Genomic DNA, 21,373 nt, shown 5'->3' with positions numbered 1-21,373 from the left:
GTGTATATGTGTGTGCGTGTAAATACATACGTATTCTATATAATGCTGGCATTCTGATGTGATGCCTGTTTCAGAACAGTTATTTTTAAAACTCACTTAGATAGAATCTCCAAAATAAATGAGGAAACTATCTCCTGACCTCTTACTGTTCTTTTTCATTTTCTTTTTTTTTTTGAGACGGAGTTTCACTCTTGTTGCCCAGACTGGAGTGCAGTGGTACAATCTTGGCCCACCTCTGCCTCCGGGGTTTAATTCAAGCGATTCTCCTGCCTCAGCTTCCCAAGTAGCTGGGATTAAAGGCATGCGCCACCACGCCCAGCTAATGTTGTATTTTTAATAGAGATGGGGATTCTCCATGTTGGTCAGCCTGGTCTTGAACTCGTGATTTGCCTGCCTCAGCCTCCCCAAGTGCTGGTATTACAGGCATGAACCACTGAACCCAGCCTTCTTACTGTTCTTTACAGAACAGATGAAGAAATTCCCTCACTGGATTTTTGTGAGACTTTCTGAGGAAAGCTTGTGAATAAAATAGAGACTATTTTAGAAATTTGAGGTTACATGGAAATTTTTTTTTTAACCTTCATAAGTAAATGATACATGATGAAATGTCAGTAGCTGAAGAGTTAATAGCGTATTTGTGCTGGATGGTTCGGGGGACAGATGGAATGCATGTAGGTGGGAAAGCTGTTATTTAAACAGAGGAGGGCTACTGTGTTTTGGAAGGGGGCAGATTTTTGGGGGTAGCCGAGTACTTAACATTTTGAGGCTAGACTAATATATTTACTAGTGGACACAGGAAGAAGTGGATGCCGAGGCATATGGTCAGGAAGGGAGTTAACAGGCCACCAACAAAGAGGAAGAATGTGGCAGCGGAAATGCACCGAGGGTAGATGACGAGAGGGTAAAATGGCACCGAGAGATCAAAAGTCCTTAAGACACTCGAAAAACCTCAGTCGTAAGGAAGTGCGTTTGGAAACACTGATATTGTTACCTTCATTTGGGAAGTGTTCATGTGTGAATAGGGAAGAAAAGGAAGGAAGCGACTGTGGATTGCCTTAGGCTTGCACCAGATGCGTATGAGTCAAATGTGTGAAGTGAAAGTCAGGTTAAGCCTTCAAGTCACATAGGCAGGAAACCGGTAAAGAACATGGTCACGAAAAAGAAGTCGATACCGGATGTTCCCGTCAAGCAGAAAGTGGAACAACTTGAGCATTCCCCTTCGGGTTGACATTTGAATGTGTCTCTGTGTTTTTTCTTTTTCTTTTCTTTCTTTCTTTCTCTCTCTTTCTTTCCTTTCTTTTTGTCCTTCCTTCCTTCCTTTTCTTTCCTTTTGATTTTCTTTTTTTTTCTTCTTTTTTTTTTTTTTTTGAGACGGAGTTTCGCTCTTGTTACCCAGGCTGGAGTGCAATGGCGCGATCTCGGCTCACCGCAACCTCCGCCTCCTGGGCTCAGGCAATTCTCCTGCCTCGGCCTCCCGAGTAGCTGGGATTACAGGCACGCACCACCATGCCCAGCCAATTTTTTTGTATTTTTAGTAGAGACGGGGTTTCACCATGTTGACCAGGATGGTCTTGATCTCTCGACCTTGTGATCCACCCGCCTCAGCCTCCCAAAGTGCTGGGATTACAGGCTTGAGCCACCGTGCCCAGCTTATCTTTTGATTTTCTTTCTTTCATGATTAGATCTTAATTTTCTCATTTTTTTGTTTGTGTGGTGTTTTCTTTTGTTGCATTTTGTTTTTTGAAACAGAGTCTTGCTCTGTGGCCCAGGCTGGAGTGCAGTGGTAGTGGTCTCAGCTCACTGTAGCCTCAGCCTCCCAGGCTCAAGCAGTCCTCCTGCTTCAGCCTCCTAAGTAGCTGGGACTACAGGTGCACACCACCATGCCCGGCTAATGTTTGTATTTTTTGTAGAGAGAGGAGTCTCACCATGTTGCCCAGGCTGGTCTCGATTTCCTGGGCTCAAGTGATCTGCCCACCCAAGCCTCCCGTGGAGCTGGGATTACAGGCGTGATCTGCCACACCCAGCCAGGTCTTAATTTTCTATAACGTTGGTTCAGTAAAACAAAACAAAAAGCAATCAAATAGTTGCCCTGGTTATGTTGGAAGACAGCCCATTTCCTGTTGTGGTTTTGGCTCAATGCAGTGCGTTTGCCAGGTCACTGAAAGACCAAAAGCTGTATCTTCATCTGTTTTTTGCCTTGCGTGGACCTCAAATTGTGTAAGAGATTCACAAGATTGTATTTATCAAGATAGTGCCACAGTGCTGTATGAAATCTAAGGTGGTATTAACAGTGTAAGCTCTGGTACTTCTGGATGACTTTAGAGTTTGTAGACATTCCTGTTTGAGCTTTAAAGTCAATTCTACAACAAGTCAACAATTGTTGCCCCTTTTTTAGGTATGAGATTAATTACAATATGAATTAGAAGAGAAAAACGAAGTAGTAAGTTTTATTATTTTTTTAGGAGAAAAACAATGCAGTACAACATAAAATAGGACCGCTTAAAAAACCTAAAAAAGCATAAAGAAGATGCCATACTTACTGCCTCTTTAACGTGTATACTAAAAATAAGCATGGTACAGAGCTTCAGAAAGGTCTGCTTTGGTCAGTGTTTTATATGCCTTTTTCATGAATCCCATTGAGAACTGGGTTTAAAAATTTATGGATTTCCCAACCGGGCCCCATGGTTCACAGTGATAATCCCAGCACTTTGGGAGGCTGAGGCGGGTGGATTGCTTGAGTCGAGGAGTTCAAGACCAGCCTGGGCAATGTGGTGAGACCTCATCTCTACAAAAATTAGTCGAGCATGGTGGCACATGCCTGTAGTCCCAGCTACTCAGGAGACTGAGGTAAAAGGATTGCTTGAACCCAGAGGTTGAGGCTGCAGTGAGCCGGGATTGTGCCACTGCACTCCAGCCTGGGTGACAGAGCGAGACCCTGTCTTGGAAAAAAAAAAAAAAATTATGGATTTCTCATTCCCTCAAAAAAAAAAAAAAATGTAGCTGGGCGTGGTGGCTCATGCCTGTAATCCCAGCACTTTGGGAGGCCGAGGCGGGTGGATCATGAGGTCAAGAGATCAAGACCATCCTGGCCAACATGGTGAAGCCCCATCTCTACTAAAAAACACAAAAATTAGCTGGGCGTGGTGGCGTGCACCTGTAGTCCCAGCTACTCGGGAGGCTGAGGCAGGAAAATTGCTTGAATCCAGGAGGCGGAGATTGCAGTGAGCCGAGATTGCGCCACTGCACTCCGGCCTTAAAAAAAAAAAAGAAAGAAAGAAAAAAAGTGTATATGAGCAAAGGTTCCCACAAGGGTCCTCCAGGTAACATAAATATATGAATTGGCCCACGTGGAGACCATATAGAATGGCGTGTGAAACTGGAAAGTGCACAGCACGTGAAGACAATAGGGAATGGTGGAGTTCTGTACAAACTAGGATGCACGTTGCTTACCTAAAGGAAATTCAATTTCAGAACATTAAAAAATAGCACCTGCTAAATACATTTGAGGTAAATCTGGCCCCTGGGCATCCCAGTGTGCAGTTCTAGGCTTTTATTGATTGCAGCCAGGCTTTTATTTATGATGTATTCATGTTTTTGCCCTAAGGCCCGACAACAAGCTCAAATACGTCACCAAATGGCAGAGGACAGCAAAGCAGATTACTCATCCATTCTCCAGAAATTCAACCATGAGCAGCATGAATATTACCATACTCACATCCCCAACATCTTCCAGGTAAGTCCTGAACACCTCTCAGATTTTGTGTTTTATGCTTTGCTTTCCTTAGAAAGACGATGCTCTGAGTCATGGTTGCTGGGTTTGTATTCTGAGTCTTTATATAATTCCAAATTTCCACTAAGTCTTTTTCTTTTCTCTTTTTTGTGAGACAGAGTCTTGCTCTTGCTCTGTCACCCAGGCTGGAGTACAGCTGAAGTGCAATGGCATGATCTTGGCTCACTGAAACCTCTGCCTCCTGGGTTCAAGTGACTCCCCTGCCTCAACCTCCCAAATAGCTGGGATTACAGGTGCACACCACCATACCTGGCTAATTTTTGTATTTTTAGAAGAGATGAGTTTTGCCATGTTGGCCAAGCTGGTCTTGAAGTCCTGACCTGAGATGATTCACCTGGCTTGACCTCCCAAAGTGCTGGGATTACAGACCTGAGCCACCGCACCTGGCCCTTTTTTTTTTTTTTTTTGAGACAGTCTCACTCTGTCGCCCAGGCTGGAATGCAGTGCACAATCATGACCCACTGCAGCTTTGAACTCCTGGGGTCAGGGGATCCTCCGACTTCAGCCTCCTAAGTTGCTGGGACTACAGACATGCACCACTAGGCCCTGCTAATTTTTAAAATTTTTGTAGAGATAGGTTCTTGCTATGTTGCCCAGGTTGGCCTCAAATTCTTGGACTCAAGCAATTCTCTGGCCTTGGCCTCCCAAAGTGCTAGGATTACAGGCATGATAAATCATTTTTTAAAGCATCTAGATCAAGCATTGACTAGCAATATGAATGAAATATAATAATCTCAAGATTAATCAATAACTTTGCAAACTTCCATGGTTTGCACCTGAGGCCAATTATTTGTCAGTCTTAAACTATGATTCTCTGATTAGTGCTCTCTTTGCTAAAGGGATGATTGTGGTTATAAAAAATGCCAATTTAAGATTGGTACGGTGGCTCACACCTGTAATCCCAGCTCTTTGGGAGGCTGAAGTGGGTGGGTCACGAGGTCAGGAGTTCCATCCCAGCCTCACCAACATGGTGAAACCCTGCCTTTAACTAAAAATACATACATTAGCTGGGCATGGTGGCACATGCCTGTAATCCCAGCTACTCAGGAGGCTAAGGCAGGAGAATCATTTGAACCCAGGAGGCAGAGGTTGCAGTGAGCCAAGATTGCGCCTCTGTACTCCAGCCTGGGCAATAGAACAAGACAATGTATAAAAAAAAAAAAAAAAAAAGCCAGCTTAACTAGAGAAGTCAAAGCAGCATTCATAGAGTTGTTGGATTTGAACAAAAGACAGTTCTTTCTTTTGGATTGTTTTCTTTTGCCCATGTTAGGTTGTCAAAAATGGTATGAGAAAAGATAGGCATATGTTATTCCATTTTACAGATCTTTTGCAACTTTGGGTCCAACTGTAGAAAAGAATAATAAATATTTGCTTCTTAGTGTCTATATACACAGCAAACAAGCACTTCCAAATGACAGCTGGAAGGTACACCCACCTGTGTTGGGTTTAGACAGTTAACTAAATACTGTGCTTTTGGTAAAAGGTAAAGTTAGTAGATTAAAGATGGAGAAAATGTTTGAAGTGGACTACAAATGGTGTTAATAATAAAACTATTGGCCAGGATGGGTGGCTCATGCCTGTAATCCCAGCACTTTGGAGGCCTAGGTGGGTGGATCACCTGAGGTAAGGAGTTCGAGACCAGCCTGGCCAACATGGTGAAACCCCATCTCTACTAAAAATGCAAAAAATTAGCCAGGTGTGGTGGCAGGTGCCTGTAATCCCAGCTTCTTGGGAGGCTGAGGCAGGAGAATTGCTCATACCTGGGAGGCGGTGGTGGCAGTGAGCCGAGGTCACACCATTGCACCCCAACCTGGGCAAAAGAGCAAAACTCTATCTCAAAAAAACAAACAAACAAAAACTATTGAGTTTGGCATTCTTACTAACATTAGAATGGAATTGTGCAAAGCGTACCTTTAGGCAGCCTAACATGCCTAACAGTTTATAAAATCAGTGTACAGCTGGCTAATATGGAGGCACTGAATACTTATGGCCACGCTTACTCTAACCCGTTTTTCCTCATAGAGAACTCGTTAGAGGTAACAATGCTACCAAAAAACAATTTCATTTAATAATCATGGACCAGACTGACTTTATACAAAATCTCATGTCGCAGAAAATACAAGAGATGGAGGAAAGAAGGATTGTGAGGATCGGAGACTCCATGAAGACGTACGCAGAGGTTGATCGGCAGGTGATACCCATCATTGGGAAGTGCTTGGATGGCATAGTGAAAGCAGCTGAGTCCATTGATCAGAAAAATGTAAGTATTGCCGTTTCAGCCTCATTGATAACTATTTGCAGTTCCATTATTTCTCCCTGTCCCCTTTCTGTGTGACCTCATTGAATCATCTCACAGTGGGTAGTTGCTTTCAGTGGTCATACAAGCTCTGTGTCTTGGATTTAACTTTATAATTCCTTTTTTGGAAAACACATTTAAGTGGTAAATTGTCCAAGAGATGACAGAATTGAGTTTGTGTTTTCTGCAAAAGTGTTTTCTGGAAAAAGGGAAAGACTTTGTTTCTTGTAAATCAGATTCTTCTTCTTCTTTTTTTTTTTTTTTTTTTTTTGAGACGGAGTCTTGTTCTCGTTGCCCAGGCTGGAGTGCAGTGACGCGATCTCAGCTTACTGCAGCCTCTGCCTCCCAGGTTCAAGTGATTCTCCTGCTTCACCCTCTCAAGTAGCTGGGACTACAGGCATGTGCCACCACGCCCGGCTAATTTTTGTATTTTTAGCAGAGACAGGGTTTCACCACGTTGGCCAGGCTGGTCTCCAACTCCTGACCTCAGTTGACCTGCCTGCCTCAGCCTCCCAAAGTGTTGGGATTACAGGCCTGAACCACTGTGCCCAGCCGAAACAGGGTTTCTTCAGGTACTTTTGACATTATCTTAGACTAGATCATTTTTCTTGTTGAGGGCATTACAGGACGTTTAGCAGCATCCCTGGCCTCTACCCAGGAGATGCCAGTAGCACTTTCCAAGTTCTGACAGTCAAAAATGTCTCCATATATTGCAGCTTGTCCTCTGAGAGGGCAAAACCTTCTTTGGTTGAGAATACTACTTGAGGACCAATGAATTCCTAGAGATTCTATTTCTCTCAAAAAAATATAAACAGAACACCAGCGTAGGCTTTTACTATTAATTTGAAAAACCAAATATTTAACATAAAAGTTATGCAGCTGGCCCAGTGTGGTGGCTCACACTTATAATCTCAGCACTTTGAGAGGCCAAGGTGGGTGGATCACTTGATGCCAGAAGTTCTAGACCAGCCTGGCCAACATGGCAAAACCCCATCTCTATTAAAAATACAAAAATTGGCCGGGCGCGGTGGCTCAAGCCTGTAATCCCAGCACTTTGGGAGGCCGAAGCGGGTGGATCACGAGGTCAAGAGATCGAGACCATCCTGGTCAACATGGTGAAACCCCGTCTCTACTAAAAACACAAAAAATTAGCTGGGCATGGTGGCTCGTGCCTGTAATCCCAGCTACTCAGGAGGCTGAGGCAGGAGAATTGCCTGAACCCAGGAGGCAGAGGTTGCGGTGAGCCGAGATCGCGCCATTGCACTCCAGCCTGGGTAACAAGAGCAAAACTCCGTCTCAAAAAAAAAAAAAAAAAAAAAAAAAAACCAAAAATTAGCTGGACATGGTGGTACATGCCTCTAGTCCCAGCTACTCGGGAAGCTGAGGCACGAGAATTGCTGGAACTCAGGAGTCAGGGGTTGCAGCAAGCTAAGGTCATGCCACTGTACTCCAGCCTGGGTGACAGAGCGAGATTCTGTCTCAAAAAAAAAAAAAATCAGAAAACGACAGTTTTGTCTTCTTAAAGCTCAAATGAACATTACTGATGGCTTCTGAAATGAATGAAGACAGCTGACCAGGTGCGGTGGCTCACACCTGTAATCCCAGCACTTTGGGAAGCCTAGGTGGGTGGGTCACCTGAGATAGAAAGTTCAAGACCAGCCTGGCTAACATGGTGAAACACTACCTCTACTAAAAACACAAAAATTAGACTGGGCATAGTGGCTCCCACCTGTAATCCCAGCATTTTGGGAGGCCAAGGTGGGCAGATCACAAGGTCAGGAGTTTAAGACCAGCCTGACCAACATGATAAAACCCCGTCTCTACTAAAAACACAAAAATTAGCTGGGCATGGTGGTGCACACCTATGGTCCTAGCTACTTGGGAGGCTGAGGCAGGAGAATTTCTTGTACCCAGGAGGCAGGAGTTGCAGTGAGCCAAGATCACGCCATTGCACTCCAGCCTGGACGACAGAGCAAGACTCCGTCTCAAAAAACCAAACCAAACCAAAACAAAAACAAAAATAAAAATTAGCTGGACGTGATGGTGAGCGTCTGTAGTCCCAGCTACTCAGGAGGCTAAGGCAGGAGAATTACTGGAACCCCGGAGGTGTAGGTTGCAGTCAGCTAAGATGGCACCACTGCCCTCCAGCCTGGGCAACAGAGCGAGACTCCATCTCAAAAAAAGAAAAAAAAGTGACTAGGAAAAATGTTATCATCAATCAGTGTTATTTCCTTAGGTATCATCTGTATGAGGTCATCATAATTCATTGTTTAAAAAGTATTTGCATGCTTCTGAATGTATTTATATGCTTGCGGGTGTAATTTCAGGATTCACAGCTGGTAATAGAAGCTTATAAATCAGGGTTTGAGCCTCCTGGAGACATTGAGTTTGAGGATTACAGTCAGCCCATGAAGCGTACCGTGTCCGATAACAGCCTTTCAAATTCCAGAGGAGAAGGCAAACCAGACCTCAAATTTGGTGGCAAATCCAAAGGAAAGTTGTGGCCATTCATCAAAAAGAATAAGGTACTGATGGTTGGACGCGGTGTGAAATGAGTTGTATAAGGTGTGGAGATTTTGACTTGATCTTTGAGTCTTACGAAAACTAAGATCTTAGACCTGTAGTTTCAGAATGCAAAAGAAAAAAGCTAGCGTGCTCCTTGTATTTTGAGGCAGTATTTCTTTTTGGTGGTGGTATTTTTGCCATGGCCCTGTGTCTTATTTCAGAAGCATTATCCTCCTCCCGTGACACCCACACTAACAGATTACTGACCTCTCCACCATTTCCCGTCATACCTTTCACTCCTTCGTCTCCTAGACTGCTGGTGACCTTGGCTGGGAGGGGATGTAGTGCGAAATTCCCGTAACACTTTATCCGCACATCTAATTGAAACTGTTACCATGTTAATAACTTGGTTTTGAATTCATGTTAACATGCGTATCCATGAACATTTTTCATTTTCTTTGCGTAGTGTGATACGTTAAATGCATGACAGCATTAACCTGGGGTTGTAGAATATGATCAAGGCAGCGTGACTGCTTTAACTTTAGAATGACTTAATATTTATTAATTTAAACAGACTGTCTACTGTTTTCACAACCTTAGCATTGAAGGTCTTCCATTTTTTTCCCATCAGGCTATGTTAGCTTAGGTGATATGGAAATATTTACCTTCTGGCTTAAGCTGGTTTAGAATAGCTAACTAGAGCTGTAGTTTGCATGGGAAAGTCTGCACGAGCTTCTTGTCAGATATTTCTTGCTCTTCTTCTGTCGCGTTACTTACTAAACCTCCCAACTCTCATCATATTCTTCATTTAACCACCTCCTACATGTTTTCTTTTGGACCATGGCCTAAAATTTAATTGTTTGTGTTTTACTTGCGTTGGATTTCAAATATGATTTGATGCGTATTTTTGTTTTGTGTCTTATCTTCTTGTTTCTGATTTTTACTCTGTCACGGCTCCATCTCTTACATGTAGCTTATGTCCCTTTTAACATCCCCCCATCAGCCTCCCCCTCCCCCTCCTGCCTCTGCCTCACCCTCTGCTGTTCCCAACGGCCCCCAGTCTCCCAAGCAGCAAAAGGAACCCCTCTCCCACCGCTTCAACGAGTTCATGACCTCCAAACCCAAAATCCACTGCTTCAGGAGCCTAAAGCGTGGGGTAAGTTCTGCTCCGGAATCCTGTCTCTCTGGCGTGCTTCTGTTGCATGTTCGGTTCTGCATAACTAATTTTGTTTGTGAATGAAGCCATTGTGTTTTCCCATAACATATAAAAAAGTTAAAAAACCATGATAGCTGGAAAGAAAAAGCCAGAAAGAGGAGGGAAGAAAGAAGGAAGCAGGGCGCATAGAAGAAAGGAGAAAGCCAGGCATCCCAGAGCTCTTTCTGTTTAAAGAGGACTTTACCCCTCTTCCTCTTTAAAGCATCCGAGTCATTAATCTTTTACCTTAATTTTAACCAAAAAAGGAAACTTAAGATTTCATTTCTAAAACGAGCAACCTGAGCCCGGGCACGATGGCTTATACCTGTAATCCTAGCAGCTTGGACAACATAGTGAGACCCCATCTCTTAAAATATATATGTGAAAATAAATAGGACAAGCACAGTGTCTCATGCCTGTAAGCCTGGCCCTTTGGGAGGCTGAGGTGGGAGAATCACTTGAGCTCAGGAGTTCGAGACCAGCTGGGACAACATAGTCAGATCCCATCTCTAAATAAATAGATAAATGAATAAACAAACAAAACTAGCAACCTGTGAGATAAGGAATTGGAAATGACTGTGTAAGTCAAAAAATATTGCCTTGGTAATTACTGAAGCAATGTGAGTATAATGAAGACACTTCCCTGAGCTATGCCTCAGGGTTCAAAGGAGAAGAGTCGTAAGTCACAGTGGTTTCATTTGCAATTTTAGTGAGATTATAAGGAGTCCATAAAATATCTGTTGATTGGAAGAGGCCTAATGCAGGATTTCTCTTTAAAGGATGAAGTAATAAAAGCAGCTGACACTTACTGAGCGCTTAGTGTGTGCAAAGCTCTGTTCCGTGTGCTCATTTACTTTTTTCCAGCCACACTGTGAAGCCTAGATGTGAAGCCTAGTACTCATGTTTCCTTATTTTACCGCTAAGGAAACTGAGGCACACAAAGGTGGAGTGAGGAAGATGCAGAGCCGGGATTAGATCCAGGGAGTCAGTCTGGTTACAGAGTCTGCGATTCCGTGACGTCCAACTTCAGGGAGCAACTGCTATGTTGACTCATAAGTGGATGTTATTAAGATTCAAGTTCGCCATCCTAATTAAGATTGATGTGCTTAAGTCACAGAGTTGATGGACTTGAGGTAGCCATCCAATGTAGATACCGGTTTGGTTTATAGGGAAAGATTGGCGTAAAGTAGTATGTGGATTCCCACATCATTCTGAGTGGTCAGTCTAGTTTAAGCCTTCCCAAAATATCTTTTATGATGAATATAATGAGTAAACAGATATTTAGACCAGGGACAGTGGCCCACGCCTATAATCTCTGCAGCATTCACATATCTTTTTTACCTTAAAAAAAAAAAAAAAAAAAAAATCCCAGCCCATGGGAGCTGCGATACAGCTGTAGCAGAAGGCTTTCTGGTGCAAACATAAGTTTTACTTTTCCCTTCTCCTGGGCTCTCCAGTCAACTGACAGTTGGGTTACTTCTTTCCAAATAGTGCCTGGTAGTGCCCCAAAGCCAGAGTTGGATGCCAGCCTTTCCTGAGTGTCAGCTGACACATTGGCATGGGAAAAGATTCTAAACTACAGCTAATTAACTAGAGGGGAGAGATGTCCTTCTTGGACTTGGAATTAATAGCTGGTTACCAGTAAACGAATAACAGTCGTCATTGTTAACCTGACAATCATATTTCTACAAAAACTACTCTGTGTAAAAAAGAGGCCTGGAGCAGTGGCTCATGCCTGTAGTCCCAGCACTTTGGGAGGCCAGGGTGGATGGATTGCTTGAGCTCAGGAGTTCGAGACCAGCCTGGGCAACGTGGCTAGACCCTGTCTCCCCATTAAAAATACAAAAAAAATAGCCAGGCGTGGTGGCGTGTGCCTGTAGTCCTAGCTACTTGGGAGACTGAGATGGGAGGATTGCTGGAACCCAGGAGGAAGAGGTTGCAGTAAACCAAGATCACACCACTGCACTCCAGCCTGGGCAACAGAGTGAGACGCTTTCTCCAAAAAAAAAAAAAAAAAAAGTAAATACATAATCAATGACAAGGTTGTTAGTTTTTTTAAATAGAGGAAAAAATATTTCCTTATATGCAGAGTTCCTTTAATATGAGAGTCTCAGATTTATAGTTGGTAGAATTATCTTGCTTTAATGCTATCTAGCATATCAGGTTAAGAATTAGAAATGTAATTTCTGAAAGATATGAAAAAAGGCATTGAAGGAAGGCAGAGTACAGCTTCAAAAGTGATGATGGGGCTGGGCGCAGTGACTCACACCTGTAATCCCAGAACTTTGGGAGGCCAAGGCAGGAGGATCATGAGGTCAGGAGGTTGAGACCAGCCTGGCCAATGTGGTGAAATCTTGTCTCTACCAAAAATACAAAAATAAGCCAGTCATGGTGGCAGGCACCTGTAATCCCAGCTATTTGACAGGCTGAGGCAGGAGAATTGCTGGAAACCAGAAGGCGGAGGTTGCAATGAGCCGAGATCGCACCACTGCACTCCAGCCTGGGTGACAGAGTGAGACTTCATCTCAAAAAAAAAAAAAAAAAAAAAAAAAAGTAGATGCTGGATTAAGCTGAGCTGTATGACTAGGACTTGAAGAATCTGCAGCTTCTTGGCTCAATGATGCTGACGTTTAGAACTCCACTCATTGTTAACCCAAGAATTTCCATGATGAGGTGTTTTTGCTAGACTGAAAGTTTTGTATGAACTGTCAGTTAACCCATCTCTGCCGTTTTACCAAGCATTCATGTGTTACATTTATATATTATCTCTGTATTTTTCGAACTGTCATGATGAATATTCATGGATTGTTTACCATTTGTTTATGTGTCAATTCTAGCTTTCACTTAACATTACACAGTCTGAAATGTGCAATTGGCTGAAAATGGTTTGTGAATCTGTGGTTCATGGCATTTGCTAAATGTTTAGAAAAAAAATTAAGAGTTCAGTCATCGATAAATATAAGAAAAGAATGGTTAGAAAAAAAATGTAACACTTAATGAAATGAGAAACCGGTTCTTTTGATGATTTAAAGGAAAATCTCTGTTTTACCATATCAGCAATGTGAATTGTATTTATTCCTCAAATCTGTGCTCAGCAAATCTTTGTTAAAAAATACTTCCCACTGGGCATGATGGTCATGCCTGTAATCCCAGCACATTGGGAGGCCGAGGCGGGCAGATCACCTGAGGTCGGGAGTTCAAGACCAGCCTGACCAACATGTAGAAACCCTGTCTCTACTAAAAATATAAAATTAGCCAGGCGTGGTGGTGCATACCTATAACCCCAGCTACTGGGGAGGCTGAGGCAGGAGAATTGCTTGAACCTGGAAGGCGGAGGTTGCAGTGAGCCAAGATTGTGCCATTGTACTCCAGCCTGGGCGACAAGAGCAAAACTCTGTCTCAAAAAAAAATTTTTTTTCCCCCCAAATGGTGAGTTTATTTTCCTGGGGTTAAACCACATACATATTTCTACTAGAAGCCATAGTAAAGAAGTAGAGAAATATTTTTGCTGCTTTCACTTTTGGTCAGCCTGTTCGTAGGGTCAGAATTAATGTTCCTTTCTCTAGGAAGCTGCAGTGCAAAAAAAAGAAGCTCAAGCTCAAAAAAAAGTCTGAAGTTTGGAGAAATAGATTTCATTTTTAAGCAGTGTCAACATGGAACGTGCCTAGCATGGTTGACAGGTTCTGTGACCAAAACGATACAGCCCTCCTACCTTCACATTCATTCTACTTTATAAGTTAACACTATTATGCCAATAATAATTTAATTAGAAAAAGTTCCTGAGAGATTAAGAAATCTGTGAGTTTATTATGTCTTTTAATTTCTCATGTTTTACAGCTTTCAGATTCAGATGTCAATAATTTGTTTCTGTCATCGGAGTATATAAATCCCAGCAGACATATCTCAGCATAACTGATTTTGTTTCTAAATAATTAAACAGGATAAAATGTGATTTGCTGTAAGCTGTTGATATTTATAAGGAAATTTTGTTTCACCGAATATCTTTAAAGATGCCACCAGAGCATTAACCATTATTTCATTTTTAAGTAAGTTGAAGAAAAATGAAACTAGATAGTATGTTCTCAGTTTGCCATCTACGAAGAGTAATTTTGTTGCTTAAACTAAGATTTCATTTTCTGGCCTGTGCAAGAGACTTCTATATCTAAAATATGGACATACGTTTTTCATATTTTAGAGTTAATTGTATGGAAAAATACCATCAATGTTGACCAAAAGATTTTGAAAATCCTTACCAATTGTTTGTCATATGCTAAAGTCTTATGGTTACTTTAATTTTATTTATTTTATCTTGTTCTCTTGCTGGTTATTGGCAGACTCAGTCTTTCTGTTTTCACAAAGAACTCATGAAGAGGACAATAGGGAAACCCACGTATGCCTTTGAGGCTAGGGACTATGTTGTAAGTTCACCTGTGACGGCCAGGTCATACAGTCACGGCACAGCCACTAACCCCATTCACAGCACCAAGACTGGGGACCCAGAGGCACTCTGTTATGCTTCCACACTACGAAATGAAATTCTTAATTGAGAGGGGAAAAAAAAAAAGGCTAATTGTATAAATTCATCCATAGGCAACTTTATCTGAAAAACTTACATGAATAAAGGAAGCAAACTTTCTAATAACAGTGGTGAGCTGAGCTTGGTTTTTTGTTTGTTTGTTTCTCTTTTTTCTTTTCTTTCTTATTTATTTATTTTTTTTTTTTGAGATGGAGTTTCGCTCTTGTTGCCCAGGCTGGAGTACAATGGCGTGATCTCGGCTCACCACAACCTCCACCTCCCAGGTTCAAGCGGTTCTCCTGCCTCAGCCTCCCGAGTAGCTGGGACTGTAGGCACGCGCCACCACGCCCAGCTAATTTTTTTGTATTTTTAGTAGAGACGGGGTTTCACCGTGTTGACCAGGATGGTCTCCATCTCTTGACCTCGTGATCCACCCACCTCGGCCTCCCAAAGTACTGGGATTATAGGCGTGAGCCACCGTGCCCGACCTAATTTTTTACATTTTTATTAGAGATGGGGGTTTCTCCACGTTGCTCAGGCTGGTCTCGAACTCCTGAACTCAGGTGAACTGCCTGCCTCGGCCTCCCAAAGTGCTGGGGTTACAGGCATGCGCCACCGCACCCGGCCTGTTTTTCTCTTTTCATTCTAGTTCTGGGACTGTGGCTGCCGTCTGCTATGTCACTGGTATGACTTCACTGCAGATTTTTACGCATAAAACACAGCTGCAATGTGTGGTCACAGGAGAGTGATGCTCTTACAGACGGCAGTGTAGCTCAGTCCCACATCCATGTTTGTAACCAACGGATCCCTAAGGGAGTCATGCCCTAAAGCTTGGAGAACAAACAAACAAATCAATGACGCGTGAGCGATTTCCTAGCACAGTAAAATGAGTTTTCTTCTCTCTATGTATCTATACATTTATTTTCACTGTCCCCTTTCTTTGTACATGAGGTTAGTACTGTGACTGTCCAATAACACATGGACTTGCCAGCTCTGTGTTCCCCATGTGTTATTGACGCTTGTGGCTCCCACGGCTCTTTAACTGTCGCCTGAAACTGACAGCTTTTTAATTCTTCAGGTGTCTAGCAATGCACTTAATGGAATCTTCAAAATTATTATTTTAGCCAATGATGTTGCTTTCTAATTTTAAGAGAAATTCTAATTGGCTGGCTTACAGCTTAAGACTGAAAACCAATATATAATGATTAAAAAGAAATTCCGTGTACTGTGATGGCACTTCTTATGTTAATAGATTATCCGTCACAAATAAAATCAAATTTGTCTGAGAATTTGGTATTTCCTATTTGATGGGGATTTATGTTCAATCCTGATGACTTGTTTTTACTATGAAGTGTTATAATCTTCCTATACAATGTTTTGAGGTGAGAACTCTGTGGAATGCTTAAGAAAGAATATATGACTTTGCGTAATGAAAGTAGCCAAGTAGAGAGCAAATAGTGTACCTAGTTGAAATGTTAGTTCTTTGAATTAGCAATGTTTAGATAATAATGTGTAAGAAAATATCTGTATATGATAGTGTGCCTTGTAGGAAAGATATTTGGAGTTTTCTGCTGTGCACCGTAAGTCTGGTCTGTGCGTATGATGAATTCCAGTTGTGATAAGTAGATCTGTGCTCAAGTTCACAGGCGGGCTGAAGTACTTGTAGACGGCTCACGTCAGACAGTCAGGAATGTGACTGTATAATGCACCATTTTTCCCCGACAAAGCCTTGCCTTTCTGTTTCTTTCCTTTAAAATCTCATGTTCCTATATAGGGACAATTTCTTTAAAAGTTATTTTGTATTTACAAAGAAGTGTCAACTTTGAATCAATCTTAAATTAAGAATTAGTTTTTTAGGCCATGCGTGATGGTTCACACCTGTAATCCCAGTGCTTTGGGAGGCTGGGGTGGGTGGGTCATTTGAGCTCACGAGTTTGATATCAGCCTGGGCAACATGGTGAAAGCCCCATCTCTACCAAAAAATACAAAACTTAACCAAGTGTGGTGGCACGCACCTGTAGTCCCAGCTATACTCAGGAGGCTGAGGTGTAAGGATCACTTGAGCCCTGGAGATTGAGGCTTCAGTGAGCTGACGTTGTGCCACTGTACAATCTGCCCTGTCTCCAAAAACAAAACCAAAAATCAGTAAATTGATAAGTAAGTAAATACTTTAAAAAGAGCAGTCACAGTGGATAATTCTCTGAATACCCAACCCCTATGGATGGGGCTCAGAGTTTCATAGAAAGCCTCAGCAGACACTGTCCACTGAGCACGGGCAGCACACAGTGCTCAGGTGGGAGGGAACGTTGTCCTCTAGCCTGGCCGTGAGAGGCATTTCGGGTCCTGCAGGTAGTTTCTTAGAGCACCTGCTAGTCAGTCATTTGCTACCAATTCACCAATTTCAGACTTTGCCTTCATGTCAGTTTATTTATTTATTTTTGAGACAGAGTTTTGCCCTTGTTGCCCAGGCTAGATTGCAATGGCATGATCTTGACTCACTGCAGCCTCCGCCTCCTGGATTTAAGTGATTCTCTTGCCTCAGCCTCCCAAGTAGCTGGGATTACAGGTGCCGGCCACCACTCCCGGCTAATGTTTTTTTTTTTGTTTGTTTGTTTGTTTTTTGTATTTTTAGTCAAGACGGACTGGGCTTCACCACATTGGCCAGGCTGGTCTCAAACTCCTGTCTTCAAGTAATCTGCCCGCCCTTGGCCTCTCAAAGTGCTGGGATTGCAGGGGTGAGCCACCGTGCCTGGCCAATGTTTATATTTATTACAGTTCCTTAACATAAAAATACGACTTGCCTATCACGGAAGTAATTAGTGTTCAGACTTTTTTTAGTCTGTGTAAAACTTTCCATGGAAAATTTGGAGAACAGAAGGTTGTGTGATTATATTTTTTCTTTGATAGTCATTCTGTGTCCCCGACTACAAGCTTACTTGAGTTTCCATCTAGGCTGAGGGACCAACACGGACCTGTAACAGAAACCCTCCTTTTCTATCTGATCTTTGCTCTGCCAATGCGGAGCCTCAAAAAAGTTCATTAGGGAGCAGCCGTTCCTGTGAACTTTTGCGCAGATCTGCTACAAGTCGTTTTTATGAATCAGCGGGTGGACGTGCGTGGTATTTTAATATGGTGGAGCTGACCAAGTTCGTCTTCTTCTGATGTGGTGTTGTTTTTTTTCTCCTTCTCTCTCTCTTTCTCTCTCTCTCTCTTTCCCATACCTCTCCAATTTTTACATGAAGCTTTCTCTCAAGCTGGTAAGCACAATTATTCCATGCATGTCCTGAGTCTAATCAGGTTTTCGGCGTGTGTTTTGTGAATGCTATGCCATGCACAACATATCTTCAAAGTTAACTTGGTCTGTGTTTCTCTTATGTGTGCTTCTGTTGGTGTTTCCTTATTAGACTTCTTGGATACAGAGGTCCAGAATCTAATAGAGGTGATCTTCATCTTTTCAAGTTGCTAAGAAAATTAACACTTAACTCATGACTTGGTGTTCTTTATTATCGGGGCCTTAAGAGGAGGACAAAGGTGAATAAAGTGTCTATATGAATATGAACGTAAAGGCCAGGCGTGGTGGCTCATGCCTGTAATCCTAGCACTTTAGGAGGCCGAGGTGGGTGGATTGCCTGAGCTCAGGAGTTTGAGACCAACCTGGGCAACATGGTGAAACCTCGTGTCTATGAAAGTACAAATAATTAGCCAGGCGTGGTGGCATGTGCCTGTAACCCCAGCTACTCAGGAGGCTGAGGCAAGAGAATTGCTTGAACCTGGGAGGCAGAGGTTGCAGTGAGCCGAGATCGTGCCACTGCACTCCAGCCTAGGTGACAGAGTGAGAGACTCCATCGCCAAAAAAAAAAAAAAAAAAAAAAGAACGTAAATATTAAATCTGGGGGGTGTCTGTTGCATCATTTTGAATAAAAGTAAATTTAATAGTTGAAGAATGTTCCTATTTGAGAACCATAGAAGTAGATGAAAAAATCTGGGAGCCTGAAAGAGCCGTGTAGGAATGATCCCAGCCGGCAGCTGCTACCCAGGTTTGAGGCCACCCGTGGGAATGGAAAACTCTGGAATCTTTCTGGCGCGACGTAGATATGTTGGTGCCTTGTGCATAGCTGATTCAAGAGGCCACAGGAGGATTTCATGGACAGTGAAAAGAGCCTCCTAAGCCTTTTTAGAATTATTTACTCAGTGTTTTGTGTCGTTTGTACTTCATTGTATATGCGTAGTAAACAGTCAAACTAATCATTACATTTATTAAAAGTAACTTAACTAACATAACCTATAACTGTGCTTCAAATATCTATAATAGTTTCATAGTCTTCTCAAATTCCACAGCTAAGAATATCCTAAAATAATGGGACAGTGATCAACTGTGACAGTTCAACTGGGAATAAGATCAGCAGTATAAGCACGCTATTGATAACTTAGGATAGTATTTTATGGTGATTTAAAAATATGTAAATATTTACATGTGTGTATGTATACATATGTATGTATATACATAATTTTTTCAACATGACTCAGTATTTGGTAATGGACGCAACCCTAAAGAAAAATAATATTTTATTAAGTTAAACATTTCTTAGACTGTGAAGTAAAATCCTGAGACGAGTCTTTAAGGTCTCTACATGAAGGGAAGAGATCCAGATACTTAAATGAATTACAGGTTCTTGAGCAGTGTGAACTTGGGAGGAATTGGATCTATTCACTAGGAGGCCTTCTCGGCTGCCAGGGTTTCCTTCTTACCCTTTATCCATTGTTTTTCTGGGAGCTAGCAGCAAAAGGTAGTATTTTCAGGCAATCTTTCTGTTTGAAAAACAAATTATTTTACCAAGTTGGTATTGAACTGTTGCTTTCTACCATTACTTTGAAGCCAGCAAAGAAGTGCATGCTGGCTGGGCATGGTGGTTCCTGCCTGTAATCCCAGTGCTTTGGAAGGCTAAGGCAGCAGGATGAGCTGAGGCAGGAGGATGGCTTGAGTCCAGAGTTCAAGGTTGCAGTGAGCTATGATTGCACCACTGCACTCCAGCCTGGGTGACACAGTGAGACCATGTCTGAAACAAAAAAAATGAAAAAAGGTGTGGGACCAGGTGCGTGGCTCACACCTGTAATCTCTGCACTTTGGGAGGCTGGGGCAGGCAGATCGTATGAGCTCAGGAGTTCTAGACTAGCCTGGGCAACATGGTGAAACCTGACTCTACAAAAAAATGCTGAAATTATCTGGGCACAGTAATATGTGCTTGTGGTCCCAGCTACGCAGGAGGCTGAGGCAGAAGGATGGATTGAGCCCAGGAGGTCAAGGCTGTGGGTGATAGAATGAAACCCTGTCTCAAAAAATACTATAAAACAACACAAAACAAAAAATCAAAAGAAGTAATATTACATGGGGCTTAGGCTGTTTGGGGGTTGGGGGGAAGCTATTGACAAGCAAGGGTTTTTTTTTTTTTTCTTTTGGGAGACAGAGTCTCTCTCTGTCCCCCAGGCTGGAGTGCAATGATGCGATCTTGGCTCACTGCAACCTCTGCTTCCTGGGTTGAAGTGATTCTCCTGCCTCAGCCTCCTGAGTAGCTGAGATTACAGGCATGTGCCACCACGCCCAGCTAATTTTGTTTATTTAGCAGAAACGGGGTTTCACCACGCTGGTCAGGATGGTCTTGAACTCCTGACTTCAGGTGATCCACCCGCCTCGGCCTCCCAAAGTGCTGGGATGACAGGTGTGAGCCACTGTGCCCAGCTGGCCTCCAGACCTCCGGATGGACGGGCTTCAAATTGGGGTTCCTGTGATCCCCTCTTTGGGTTCAATTAATTTGCAGGAGTAGCTCACAAAACTCAGGGAAACACAATTGCTGGTTTATTACAAAGGATATTACAAAAGATACAGATGAAGAGATGCTTAGGGTGAGATATGGGGGAGGGGGCACAGAGCTTCCATCCCCTTCCTGGGCAGCCCCTCTCTAGGAACCTCCATGTGTTCAGCTATCCAGAAACTCTCCAAAACCCTGTCCTCTTGGGCCTTTTATGAGACATCATCAGATAAGCACGATTGATGCATGGACAGCCATGCTGGAATGAGATTGGACAGAAGGGGCCTGATGGAATCCTAGTTGACCGGGTGGGGCCACCCAGCAGGGCCTGTCTGTCCAGATTCTTCTTGGCCTCCCTGAGCAGCATTTCTTCCTCCAGGGTATGGGGCAGGATCCTCTTGAATGAGAGTCATATAGCCATAATCAGAATGCTACCTTTAGCAGGTAAGAGAAGGGTATGGGGAGATGAGAGAGAGATTCCATTTTCTGAGGTCGAAAGTGCTCTGATGCTTTAACAAAAGACTGTAGCAAGAGGCCAGGTGCAGTGGCTCACACCTGTAATTCCAGCACTTTGGGAGGCTGAGGCAGGAGGATCACCTGAGATCAGGAGTTCAAGACCAGCCTGGCCAACATTGTGAAACCCCATCTCTACTAAAAATACAAAAATTAGCCAGGTATGGTGGCAGGCACCTGTAATCCCAGCTACTTGGGAGGCTGAGGCAGGAGAATCTCTTGAACCCAGGAAGCGGAGGTTGCAATGAGCTGAGATCACACCACTGCACTCCAGTCTGGGCAACAAGAGTGAAACTCTGTCTCAGAAAACAAACAAAACCACAGCGTATGGGAGTTATGAGCCAGGAACCGTGAGTGAAAACTGTGTGTGTGTGTGTGTGTGTGTGTGTGTGTGTGCGCGCGCGCGCGCGCGCATGTGTGTATGCGTGCATGTGTGTGTGTGCATGTGAGTGTGTGTGTGATGATGTCACAATGCTGATCTGCCTTAAGTAAGTTCAGCATGAATACAAAGTCTTTTGAGCTCAGTGATTGAGTTAAACAAATCGAAAAGCCAATAATAATCTAGTTTTCAATTTTCAAATAAATATTGTAGTGCCATAGTATATGGAAAAGACAAGAAGTCTTCATTTTTATATTAAAGGTTAGTTTTGCTTCATCTTAGATTTAGAGTCAAATTCAACTTCTTTGATTTGGTATTAGGAATAGTAACTTCCATTCTGGTTTCACTCAACTCTTATCTCCAACACAGATA

At 42.9% G+C, this 21,373-nt stretch overlaps 1 protein-coding gene across 25 annotated transcripts in view; it reads left to right on the top strand.

Moving 5' to 3' along the window:
• The window catches only part of FNBP1 (formin binding protein 1), a 168,817-nt gene that overhangs the window by 123,180 nt on the left and 24,264 nt on the right, over positions 1-21,373 (top strand). For 4 of the 25 annotated variants that reach the window (XM_039475149.2, XM_039475148.2, XM_039475145.2 and 1 more), the window contains exons 7-12: positions 3,605-3,733; positions 5,904-6,050; positions 8,414-8,611; positions 9,565-9,747; positions 14,121-14,204; positions 17,545-17,559. In XM_039475149.2, the coding sequence (XP_039331083.2) occupies positions 3,605-3,733; positions 5,904-6,050; positions 8,414-8,611; positions 9,565-9,747; positions 14,121-14,204; positions 17,545-17,559 (756 nt within the window). The remainder of the gene's footprint in view (positions 1-3,604; positions 3,734-5,903; positions 6,051-8,413; positions 8,612-9,564; positions 9,748-14,120; positions 14,205-17,544; positions 17,560-21,373) is intronic. The other 21 variants (XM_074395463.1, XM_074395462.1, XM_039475162.2 and 18 more) reach the window with 8 other exon arrangements.

The sequence above is a fragment of the Saimiri boliviensis genome, chromosome 2, assembly GCF_048565385.1.
Source record: "Saimiri boliviensis isolate mSaiBol1 chromosome 2, mSaiBol1.pri, whole genome shotgun sequence".
NCBI lineage: Eukaryota > Metazoa > Chordata > Mammalia > Primates > Cebidae > Saimiri > Saimiri boliviensis.
Note: the sequence above shows the minus strand (reverse complement) of the source record. Positions and strands in the feature narration are given on the sequence as shown.